The 12,617-nt window shown below is 49.7% G+C and overlaps 1 protein-coding gene across 1 annotated transcript; it reads right to left on the reverse strand.

Moving 5' to 3' along the window:
* Positions 1–4,842: 4,842 nt before the first annotated feature.
* On the reverse strand, positions 4,843–12,611 carry CECR5 (cat eye syndrome chromosome region, candidate 5). Its single transcript, XM_008644030.2, has 6 exons — positions 12,445–12,611; positions 11,078–11,171; positions 10,555–10,588; positions 10,007–10,181; positions 9,513–9,701; positions 4,843–9,065 (listed from the first exon to the last, which is right to left on the reverse strand). Exons 1-6 carry the CDS (start codon positions 12,609–12,611, stop codon positions 8,696–8,698), a joined length of 1,029 nt encoding a protein of 342 aa, XP_008642252.1. The 3' UTR covers positions 4,843–8,695.
* Between the last annotated feature and the right edge of the window lie 6 nt (positions 12,612–12,617).

Genomic DNA, 12,617 nt, shown 5'->3' on the forward strand with positions numbered 1-12,617 from the left:
ATGGATTGACACAAAGATTTCTTTGGACACACGGCAATAATCAGGAGGAAAGGCAGGGGAAGGAAAGGTCACGGCAGAAGCATTGCTGTCAGTGGAGACTGGAGCGAGGGGGCACAGATAAATCAGTTTTTTAAAAACATGGTGAGAACAAAATGTAACTGGAGGCTATGCAAGCTTTAACACGGTTACTTGGGCAGCACAGGGCTGAAATGGTACCACCTCTCAACTGGGATAGCAACAAGCAGGAGTTCCCGTGGTCCCCCCCACAGGCTGCTGCCCTGCTTCCAAGTCCGTGCTGCTGCATCCCTGCTGCCGCATCCTGCTTGGCTGGGGTGCAGCTCAGAGGGGGAACATCTATTTTCTGCTACACTCACGTTATGTTTGCAATTCTGGGACACACTTGCCAAGATCCAACTTCGCATCAGCGCTACCTGTGCCACTGCCTTCCTCTCTTCCATGACCTTGTCATGGTCCCCAGCACCAGATGAGGCTGAACACACCATGTGCTCTCTTGCTGAGGGCTTTGTCACGAATTCCACGTTTCCATTAGCAAATAAAACCAGTTCATTTCAAGAAGGTCACCAATTTTAGCCCTCCAAAGAGGGCTGTTGCCACTTCTTCTCCAGCAGGTGGCTGCATGACAGCCTGAGGCCAAGGACCTCTCAGAGCAGGCTCCCAGCAGCCCTGTACAGCACTGCCTGCATTTAGCCCAGGCAGCTCGAGGGCCTCTGTCAAGGTGCTTGGCCCAGGCATCACACCTCTGGCACCCCCTCTGCCCTCTGCCTTGCCCAGGAGCTGCTCCCCATGATCCACATCCCACATCAGTGCCTCGAAGGTGCTGCCAGGTTGCTGCAAGTGACACCGGGGACACTATTCCCTCTGCATTGTGAGGGAACAGCCACCCATCACAGGAATGTGGCAAGGTTTTGTGTGCTGGAAGCAATGCAGCAGCAATCTCAGGTGAGCAGCTTGGTCCAAGGTCATTCACGATGCAAGAAGACAGAGCAGTGAGCCACCTCCCTTCCTTGCCAGATACACTCCCATCATGTTGGCTTTGCTCTCCAGCCTCTAGGGTTGTGTGGATTGTCAGGCATGAGAGCCTGGGCTCTGCTGCTGAGCCCTGTGTGTTTTGCTGGCAAGGCTTTCTCTCTTTGACTGACTTTGCTGCCAAAGAAAAATCCGTGGCTAAACAATTGCTTAGACTACAATTTTTGTACAACCCCACAAACACTTCACTTAGGCTTCTGTGGACGGTCTCTGTTTGATAGGGAGCATGAGGCTGGAGGCCATGGCCAGGGAGGATGATTGCTCTCTATGTTGCTCTTTCATGGTCAAGCAGAGCCTGGTCCTCCTTGGGAGTTCAGGACAGCTCAGAGTGCTGTGAATGACACCAGCTGTGCCTCCTAATTTGGTTTCCACAGAAAGGCTGGGGTAGATGGCAGCGTAAGTGTGTGTGGTCCACGGTAGAGGGTAAAACCACATTCTTATGCTCTGGATCCTGGCTTCTATCCAAGGTGGGTGGGCACCTTCACCTGGCTGTCCTCAGGGTAAGCCAATACTTGTGTCACTGGCATGATCCATGCGTGAACAGCTAAACTGGTCTTGGTCTTGCACATTCTGCTGCAAGAGGAGTTTTCCACTTCTACAAGAGGATGTGGAATGAAAACCAAGCATCCACCTGGGCCGCTCAGGGCAACAGCCCTCATGCAGAGAGGGCTGGTCCTGCCCTGCCTGGGCAGCAGACAGTGACAGCTTTGCCTCGTTGGCTGCCATGCTCTGGATTTCCTGAGCAGTGCAATTCCCTGTGTGCCATAGGCTGGACATGCTCACTTAGCTGCCCTGGCAGCCTGCCACAGGCACTCACATCTATGCTTTTGATCCAGGCACTCATTTCACAAAGAAGCCTCATTTCCCAAAGCTTTAGGTGGCCATCCGGTGTCCCACCTGCTGGGGTAAATGGAACTGGGTGGGGAGCCCTGAGCTTTGGAGGGGTGGGCTGTCGCCTGCAGCTGGTCTGCAAACCCGGGAAATGGGCTCTGACCATGCCACCCAGGTGATGTGGGGAGCTGGGCACAGGGAATTGAGGCAGCTGGGAGGAAGCTGGGTGCTCAGGTGGCCTGCTGGGCTGAGGCTGCTTGAGCAGGGCAAGAGCAGGCTCGTGGAAATGGTTCTCCAGACACCACAGGATGCCTGCAGGGGCTGGGGAGGTTCCTGCATCCAAGGTAGGCAGGCGGGAACAGGGAGGACCTGTGGTTGCAGGGCAAGGGGAGTTATGACCAGGGATGGGAGAGCACCAGGAAGGAGGGTGGAAGCTCAAGGGCTTCCTTGGGCTGAACATGGGCTCCAGCACTGCAAACACAACCCAAACAAACAGGTGAGAATAAGAAAGAAGCTTATTTGTAGGAAAGGAAGCAGAAATTGTGCCTCTTCCTTAAAATGGGAATGAGGGGAGAAATGCCTTCTACTCGAGAAAGCACTGAAGAGCTTTTTGTAGCACACTGTAGGATGAGATATGACAAGTTGATGCTTCCCATGTGATCTAGTTATTTAATGCAATGTGCAGCCCTTGGATGTGTTAGTGCTTAACCATTACTGTTAAAACATTAAAAAGCTAAACTATAAATAGCTTCTACTCTTCAGCAGCTCCCAGGCTACGTTTTTGGCTTTTTTATGTAGTGATGTGTATGCACAGAGATGTGTGTGTATACATATATTTAAAGGCAAACAGCAGACAACAGAGTTTTGTGCAATAGTCATACTGAATATCTAAAATGCTGCCATTTTTAGTTTACACTACAAGTGGAAACAAGTAGTGTGCCCTCAAAAATACCCCTGCTGGGGGAAGGCAAAACTTTGTTGAGGGCTGAACTTGGGAGGAAACAAAATAATGACTCAATTTCTTGGGGGAAGGAGAAGAAAGAAGAGGCAGATACATGCCTGAAAGAAAGACCAGAAACCAGATACCTAATTATACCCTGCAGTAAGCTGTCAGAAACTGGCAGCAGTGGGAGGGAAGGAGGCAAAGCTGATCTCAGTGAGTTTGAGCATAATCTGCTCCAACCATACTTAAAATGCCTTTTGTGTGGGAAAGGAAGCTTCTGGGATTCTCTGACACACGCTCTGTACTGCACTTACCTAATCCATTCGAATGGTCAGGGCTGAAGTTACAGACAAGCGTAAAAATGTTTCACCTGGCCAGCACCAAAAGTCAACGATGCCTTGGCTGCTGAAGGCAGTCTTTGTAAGGAAACTGCTGATCCCGAGTTACGGGGCAGGGAAAGCAGATACTCTTCCAAAGGATACACAAGTGTAACAGTCTATTGCTCGTAATTACATGTCGGTTCAAAGAGCTTTCAACACCGGCAGAAAATGCCAAGATGTTTCTTTTCATGCTTGTAGCAGGGTAGGGGTTTGGAGAGCGGAACTGGGGTTTGCTCTTGGTATTTTGTAGTTGCTCAGTCTTAGCATGGAGCATGTATTGATCTGACCTTGAGGAGAAAATGAAAGTTCTTCATAGTTGAAATGATTGAAAAGGAAAATTAGGATTATTATAGTGAATGAAGTGTTTTCTTGATGAATGTTTTCTTGATGGAGTTTTGGTTCCTAGAGAACATGTAGCTGCCTTGCTGGTGTGGGGTTTTAAGCTGCTGCAGACTGGCTCTGTGAATGTCTGTAAGTGCATAGTGTTCATCAAATTGACTGTGGCAGTAAAAAAAAAAAAAAAAAAAAAAAAAGAAGAAGATTTGTGCTTTTATAATTGGGGTTAGGAAGGTCCAGTAATGGAAGGGTTTGGGCAGGGCCCCAAAGGTATCAGGGTGAGCAGGGAGCAAGCACTTCCCAGGGGTTACCCTGGCAGGCATTTCTCACAGCACGCCCCTGGGAGCAAACTCCTCCAGGGCTCTCAATCCTGTAGTTCAGGTTGGTCCTTCTTCAGTGTTTAAGTCTGCACCTTAGGCTGGGTAAGGATTTCTCTGGAAATCTAACTCCCAGCTAAGGCTCTCCTACAAGGGACACCTTAACCCTAGGCTGCCCTTGCCCTGCAACCACAGATCCTCCCTGTTCCCGCCTGCCTACCTTGGATTCAGGAACCTCCCCAGCCCCTGCAGGCATCCTGTGGTGTCTGGAGAACCATTTCCACGAGCCTGCTCTTGCCCTGCTCACACAGCCTCAGCCCACTAAGCTGACAAGTGTAGTGATTAAAACACGCAGCACCTGGGAGTTTCAGCTTGTGATCTCTCTCTGCTTAACTAAACCTTGATTAGCCCCGTCCTGGGTGAGTGCTCCAACTACCAGAGCACTGGCTAAAAGGAGAAGGCTGATTAACACGTTTTATCGTTATTTATTAGAGGTCAGGGCCATAGCTTGCTTCTCCAGGATGCAGAAAATAATTCAATTCCTCTCTCTGCTGAGAATGGGAATCCTTGTCCCATCCCTCCAAAACTGCTTTACTGATTGTTGCTTTCAACACCAAGTTCTCAGGACTCTGCATCACACCTGTTTTGCTGTCTAATGTGCACCCTGTGAGCTGTGAACTTTGTAGATGGGAAACCTTCTGATGAAACATGAGAACTATGCAAGTGAATTGGCTGTTTCTAGATCATTAAAGATGATGGTTTCACCTAGCAGGATCTTTAATTTTCCATTGAAGTCAGGGGAAGCTTTTGGTTCTGGTCTGAAAGTTTGCCACTTAATTGCTGAAGGGGTATCTTCCAGGGTGGTTCCCTCAAGAAAATCTGGTAACAGTTTGAAGAGCAGGGATAAAACGAAAAAGTGAACAGAAGTTGCCCTAACAATCTTCTAGGGCAAAGACGTGAAAGAGAGCAGGATAATACCCATTAAATGTACACACAGAAAGTCAAAATTTATTTCAAAGCAAACATCTTTTATTATTTTCCATATGTGCTTGATCAAAGTAGCAGCTCTGTAACTGCACTGAAATTAATATGAAATCTAAAATAATCACAGTTTGTGATTTCTCTGAATGATATACAATCACTCTTCTACAGTGCACATGACACAATCTGAAACATTACCATTTATTGGAGGGAGAAAGACGTGGCAGGATTAGGACTGGAAGGAAGGGGACAGTAGTGTTATCTGATTCCCTGAATGCAAGGTTAGTGCTTGCATGTGTCCCTGGAGTAGAGGAACCGACTTCTCTGGCCACCATGTTACTGCATGCCACAAAAGCTCTTGGCTTCAGATCCAAAACAAGGTCTATCCCTTGATTCCTTCCTGCTGTTCTCAGTTGCAAGCTCCCTTCTGCCTTGACTAAAACCTGTTCATCTTTGGAAGATGGAGTTGTTAGGATCAGGTCTTGACCCTGTTTGTTGTACAGGGCAGTGCATCCTATAAACGTTAAGGTGCTGGATCAGGAGTGAAGTCCCCTCTCCTGCTTGGCCCCATGATCTGCACAGAAGTATCCCTGCTCTGAAGGACAGAAATATGGCTTCAGAGACACCACTTCTGAGCAATATATGAGGCAAAGGAAGAGTTTCACACCAGCCACGCTTGAAGCTAATTCCAGGAAGCTGCACTTCCAAGGAAAAAGGACTGAATTCTAGCAGTAACAGATGTCCATAAATGAACTGCAGATAAGCTAGAAGCTAGTACAGCACTCTAGCACAACTCATGAACACAGGAGACCTGCCAAGCACTTTCATTAATAGTAACCTTCCAGAATCAAGCCAGTGTCCAACAGCAGCTGGAGAAGCCAGATTTCCTACTCCATCCACTGGGTCCACGCAATTCCCAGGCAGGGACTTGGACAAAGTGCACTGTTTCAAGGAGCTGAGAAGGGGAAGAGGGGAAAGGTCTTGGCATTGCTCAGATCAAGGGCAGCCCATCTGGCTAATTAGTGCAGAGAGCAACAAGCAGGGTTTTTATGCAGCCTTACTTGGCATGAACTAGGGAAAGGGTACAAGATATTTCTAGATTCCTTCTCCTCCCTTCTGTTCAATTTCAACTCACAAGCAAAGCACTTTCTTCAGTTCTTTATCACTGAAGTTCCTCCTACGCATTTTTAAGACTCCCAGAACACTGGTGGAAAAACCCCCCAAATCCAGAGCTAAAAGCAGATTTGGCATCTGAAGCAGATTCACATCAGTCAGCTCACCTCCACTGCTGCTCCAAAGATGGAGATGCCTGGCTCCCTCTCGCTGCAAATGCAAACCTCTTCCTTCCTTGGAAGAGATGCTGCAGCCCCCAGGGCACAGTGGGTCAGCAGCACCTTTTCTCTGAGTAGCTGGCACCACACTTTTAACAAGGCAGAGCTCTGCTGAAGGCTTGCTGCAGGTGGACAGACCACAGCATTTCTGCAAGCAGCACCCACCACACTGAAGGCATGGCTCGTTTTTCCTGCCAGCAGCCAGCTCCCTGAGGTCTGGGTAATCATGGCCTAGAGGACCATTCCAAGGAAGCCCGTGGAAGTTACCACCCAAGTCAGCAAATGCTGCAAGCAAAGGGAGTGCTCCTCTTCCTGCAGTGGATGGAAAGTGAGACTGAGGGACACTGGAGCTACCCCATGAATAAATGGGGCTTGGGCTCCAGTTTCAGGCCTCGCACAGCACAGCTGTGGCTGTGAGAGGTGCTGCAGCTAAAGGACCTTCCCTATGGCATACACCAAGTCCTTCCCTGTGCCTCCTCTTCTGGCAAGTGGAGACAGGCCCATGTCTTGTGCAACTAGATGAAATGGTAATTTCTTTTTCTCTCCAGTGAAAGGAAAACGATTCAAATCTGTGTCCCTCTCATTACAGCTGCTTTTAGAAGCAGCCACGCAATTCTTGTCCTGGTGAGACAAAGGAGAAGAGCCCCAAGTAGTGCTGAGAGGAAGAAACTGCTTCCCACTGTGGATTTCACATACAAAGAGGTATTTTTCTGCTCCTATTCATAAAGTAAAGAATAGAGAAACAGAGACGGACCTCTTTTGCCTGGCTAACTGAAAGAGCACCTGGTCTGCTTCATACACAGAGCCTGGCACAACATAAGACTAGAGCAGTGACCTTCCTAGGAAGATACATCAGTATTGAGAGGATGGAGAGCTGCTGGAGCAGAATTGCAGTGCACATGGATGCTGAGATTTGAATTAAGAACTCAAACTTCTGTGCAGAACATCTTGTTTGTACCCTGTGTGTGGAGCTGCCTGGTAAAGCAGGAAGGAGGAAAGAAGAGGCAGAGCAGACCTACTTCTGATACTTCAGAAGTGGTGTGAGCTGACTGCAATTAGGAAAACCAACTCAGCTGTGTTGGCTCCAAGGCTTTGCATCATATACACAGACTGATTTGTGCTTCTAAAATCACAATGCTCCTCTGACACTCCTCACTAAGCCCGATCTTTCACAGGAGTTTCTCATGCAAACCTTGCTTATCTTTGGAATGTCTATGGAGGCACAAGTCTTATCTTTCTCTGGATAGCCTGAGCTGGGAGAACAGAGGCAATAGAAGGTGAATGTTTTTAGGGAAATGTTCCTGGGCAGGCAAGCCCCAGCTGCTGATTCATGTTAGGGGGATTCTACCTGCACATTAAAGGAAGAGGAGGGACCAGAGGTCAGACTGCATGGGGTATCCCTGAGCTGCAAACCACATGAGGGATGAGAGGAACAAAGGAACTGAAAGACACTGACATTTGTATTCTAAAAGATCAGGCCTGGGGATCTGGGGCTCTGGTACCACCCTGGCTTGATGATCTTCTCTTTGAATCCTTGCATGCAAGGAAGGAGCAAAGGTGGACTGTGACTCTTTTTGTCTGGCAAAAGAAGGGCCCCTCTTGGAAGCTGTGCCAGCTGGAGCAGGTGGATGTTCCTTGCAACAGTTGGGATCAGAGTGGGTGCCAAAACAGCCTCTTGCTGCAGCACTGAGTTCTGGGCAAAGACAACTCTGCCAATTCAAACTCTGGTGGTTTCCTCTGCTACTGAGAGCAGGCTGCTGGCTCCCTAGCGGGATGTGAAAAGGCAGGACTGTTCACAGAATGCTAAACAGGGGGGAGGGAACAATATAACTTTCACCTCAGCCCTGCAGCAAGTTGCTCTGGCTACAGCAGCTTCCTTTGAGGGGCCCTGCCTCTCCAGAGCTGCCGGATGACTGCAAAACAGAACTTTGTTTCAGACTGACAGTGATACAGTGGCAAATCCCCAGGCAAAGAGAATTTGTTAAAGTCCGTAGGCACTTCTTCTTCACAAGGAGAATGTTAAGACTTAAAGCCTTCTCTTGGCACAGTGCCACCACAGCCCAGTTTCTGGTGTGCTGGAGTCACGGACTGGACAAACAGCACATTGTAAAATGGTGCGCTGGCTGATGGCGGCTCCTTGTGTGGGGAAGAGTTTCGCCCTCAAACACCTCCCAAGGAGGAGGGTGGGCTCCCCTGATCTTTGCACACAAAGTGTGGAAAAGAATGAGCTGTGAGAGCTGAACAAAACTGGGATTGCTGGGACAAGCCTGCTCCTTATACCCTGTTTCCATTATGGCTCAATTATGGCTGGCAGCAATGTATGGTCACAGCTGAAAGTCTGTGGGTGGCTGTCAGGATGGCAGATGAGTACCAAAAAAATTAAGGGGCTTTTAGTGCTGCAACAGGGAGTTTTCTTTCACGTTACCTAGATTAGAAGATCATCCCAGGTCCCTGCCCATTCTCCCCATCTTCCCTTTCCAGTACATAAAATCCCTTACAGTAGATCTTTAGGCACACCTGTCTTAACCCCTAGCTCCAGTTTTCTTTTTTAAAGGCAAGTTGCACAGCATCATCCACATCCTGCACTATGTACGATGCCTCCACCAGGCTGGGGTCAAAGCAGAAGTCCCGATGTCCATGGAACACTGCCTCCACTGTGTGTGGCTCTGTTTTCTTGGGAACATCACCACTGTGGCGGTAGACCCCAGTGCAGACCAGAATCGACTCGCAGCTCTCCACTGAGTTGTTGCAGTCATTCCTCAGCTCCAGGTAAACCTCAGTCTGGGGACTGGCTGCCTGTGGGCTCCTCTTCACCCCAGCCTGGACCTGGTTCTGCTGAGCTGACTTGAGGTAGCTGTTGTAGAGGTTTGCCCCATAGACATCAGACATAGGGTTGTCCCTGGATAAGGTCACAGTGTGAAACAGAAATGAGAAACAAGCCCAAGCATCTCCCTCTGGCTCTGGGGGATTGGGATTAAGACAGCACTGAAGGAGGAAGGGGTGTGAGATATTTGCTAACATCAAGAGGAGCACCCAGAGTGGGCCACTGAGTCTACCCAGCAGTGTGTCGTGCTCAGGCCTACAGTACTACATCTGGGTCTCTTAATTTTGTCTTTAATCCAGTCACTTTATGTGCACTCTGCATCCTACAGTCCACAGCTCTGCTGTGTAGGGCACAAAAGGCTAGCAAGGCTCTGTTCCAGGATGCGAGGCTCCAGAGACACCACTGGGATTTTGGTATTAAACCCACCAAATTAAACCAAAAAAACCCCAAAACAAACCAACCCACTAAAGAGCAGTTAGTATACAACTCCCTAAGGGAAACCAGCAGGAAAAAGCCTCTTACCCAACTGCATAGAGGCGGCGGATGGGAGCCTTCCAGCCCTGCTTCTCTGCCTGCTGTTGGATCAAGAACTGGGCATAGCGGTAAGTGACCGGGCTGGGTTTGCCAATCAGGGCCTCGTACTTCAGTTCCCTGCCCGTCACCTTCTTGTAGATGTTCTCCAAGCACAGAAGGAAAGTGCCATGGCCAAACCTGCCCCAGAAAGGAGGTCATGAGTACCCCAGTAACACCACTGAAGCAGCAAGCACTCCTTAGTTACTGCCTGTTTTGGGTATGGTGTCCACCCACACACACCATCCACAGGCAGTGGTCTGGCTTTTGCTTGTCCCAGGTTTCAATCTTTGTTTCTCATGCAGCTTTCATGTGTCTGATGCTAATTACATCGTAAAGTCAAACTCTTAAAACATTCAAATGCTGAAAAAAATGCAGTAGGAAAAGATCATCTGCATGAGAGAAGTATGAAATAGGCTAAATCAAACACCACACGTGCTTTTCACCTGGGCATCTTGGCTTCAGCCATCCACAGGAGGTCCATGTTGCAGGCAAGGATAGGCAGATGAGGGTATGGTACATCTTGCAGCTCTGCCCCAGGGTTCCCATTGCTCAGCAGTACATCAGTGATGAGCTGCAGGCTTGTCTCCCACCTCACCGGCTCGCCAAACAGAATCACCCCTGCACGATTTTGAGAGCTCTTTGGAAACTCACAGCATCCAAAAGCCACCTGCTAACAAAACCCCTCCTCTGCTGGGATGCCCTGGAACATACAGCTACCACTGGAACACGGCTGGTGCCAGGGCTCCAGTCTGCACAGCATCACACCGTGTGCACCACTGGTCCCAGATACTGGAGCATGGCACAGAGGAAAGTCGGCTTTGCTTTCATCCAGCTCTTTCCAGCAGTGAGGCTGCCTCCTGGCTGTGCCCTCTGAATATGCTGCCCGTGGATACCAGCGAGCTGACAGCATGTCATTAGCTCCCATCCCAGCTGGCCTGCCTTGCTGTTAGTTCTGCTTGCTGCTCATATGTAAACACAGGCCACTGCTTACCTTCTATAGTGGGGAAGCCAGTGGTTGGAGGAGGCTGCCAGAAGAAAAAGAAGGCTGGGTTAGAAACGCAAAACCTAATGCCATCTCCAAAACAAAACTAAAAATGCCTCCTTTGAACCTGCCAATGCAATTCCATAAAAAGGCAGGACAAAGCCACCTGGAATCCCGAAAGAAAATTTTTTTCCCCCTCCCGCCATCCCAGATGGGATTTCACACATCTTGTACTCCTCTCTCAGAGCTGCAGATGTCAACCAAGCCATCTTACCCCTCACTGCAAGGAACAGCAATGGAAGACAGGTGTGGCATGAGAAAGGCGAGGGGAGAGTCGCTGCCCTTCCTGCAGGAGCCAACACTGGGAAGAGCAGAGGTGCTGCTTGCTCAGTGTCAGTGCCAGGCTCTTGCTAAGGGACGTCACCAGCAGCCAGCTGCCCTGTCCCTTTGCAGCTTCCCTGCCCTGAGCTGTGTGCTGTGACCCCCTCTGCAGCAGAACAGCCCTTCTGCTGCTGCTGCTTCAGGGAATTACCAGTTCTTTTGGCCTCCGGCTCAGGTCCACCATGTCTAAAAGGGGATATGCCTTCCTCAGTGCCTCTATGGTGACCACGTGCTTGAAGCCCAGGCTAGTTCAGACCATCAAGGAATGTTGTGGAGACTGGTTTGTTTGGGGGTTTTTCTAAGTGACTGGTTTTTTTTAAGTTACTTGCAAAAGCATCTGTAGGACTAAAGAATACGAGTCCTAGTAACAGAGCAGTGTGGTAATGCAAAACCTCATGGCCTTCAGCCAGACTGTGTTCCAACCTATGGATGGCCCTAAAGGTTACCAAAAAACCCCCAAAACCTGGCTGAGGTGACTCAACAGCAATCCCTGGAACTGGGCAAAGAGCAGAGGCTGCCACTTCAAGACAGAATAGATGTGCTTTGGGAGACCTTTATGCCAGGGTGCTGATATTGGTGCAGCACAGGGGGCTGGGGAGGCTGAAACAGAATCAGTGAAGCCTTGGTCAGCTCAGTTAGTGCAAGGAAAATGGTCTGTGCTGATAAAAACATACAGGTGAAGGATGAGCTGCGTTTGCTTGCAGAACACCTTGTCCTTAGCTCACCCTATGTGCCTTGGGGAAACACAGAGAAGGGCCATGTTTTTGGAACAAATGAAGTTAAACGTTGAGTCCGGGGTGTGACCCTGCGTGCAGAGGCTGAGATGGTGCAAGCACTGAAGGCAGTTCTTACCTCCCTGCAGACACGTCTGACCTGCTGGTCCTTCGCCTCAGCCAGGCACTTATGCACATGGGATTGCCACTTGACCACTTCCCTGTGCTGGGATGCTCTGACTCTAATGACATTTCATAAAACAGTTTAAGTTGGAAGGGACCTTAAAGATCATCTAGTTCTCAAACCCCTGCCACAGACAGGGACACCTTCCACTGGACCAGATTGCTCAAAGCCCCACTGTATTTGAGTTCCTTCAAGTGCTGTCAGATTCTGGGGAAAACTTTATCCATGGGACAGTTGGAAGTGATCTCTAATGGGCTTTGCCATGAAAGAATGGGAGGACCACAACTTTAACTCAAAAGTGAGAGACACCTAAAGCTGATGGAGTCCTCATGGTCACATCCCACCAACAGAACAGCAACCACAGGAGAGGTAATGAGCATGAGAAGCCAACGCTGAATAGGGGAGCCAGGAGGTGACCAAAATGGAGATCAACAGCGTCTGCACCTGACCATGAGGACTCTGCCCCATAAGGTAAGCCCAGTGACCTTTGTGTCTCCTTGTGCTTCTAGAAGCTGAGCGAGCGGGAGCGAGCGGTAGGGGCAGGGCAGGAGCAGCAGGCTTTAGCTGGGATGCCGCAGCAGGATGTACAGAGCACCATGAGGCACACGGAGCAAAGGATACGTGTGGGCGTTCTCCTCCACGGGCCCCTGCCCGGCCACCAGCATGCACCTCTGGTGGAACCGGCTGAAGAGCTGCAGCGGGCTGTGGGACAGGATCACCTGCTCCGGAGACACCTGCGGGACGGAGCAGAGGCCGGCTGGGAACCGCAGGCAGGACTTCGCCCCCATCTCCCG

The sequence above is a fragment of the Corvus brachyrhynchos genome, unplaced genomic scaffold (assembly GCF_000691975.1).
Source record: "Corvus brachyrhynchos isolate BGI_N302 unplaced genomic scaffold, ASM69197v1 scaffold191, whole genome shotgun sequence".
In the NCBI taxonomy this organism is placed as follows: Eukaryota; Metazoa; Chordata; class Aves; order Passeriformes; family Corvidae; genus Corvus; species Corvus brachyrhynchos.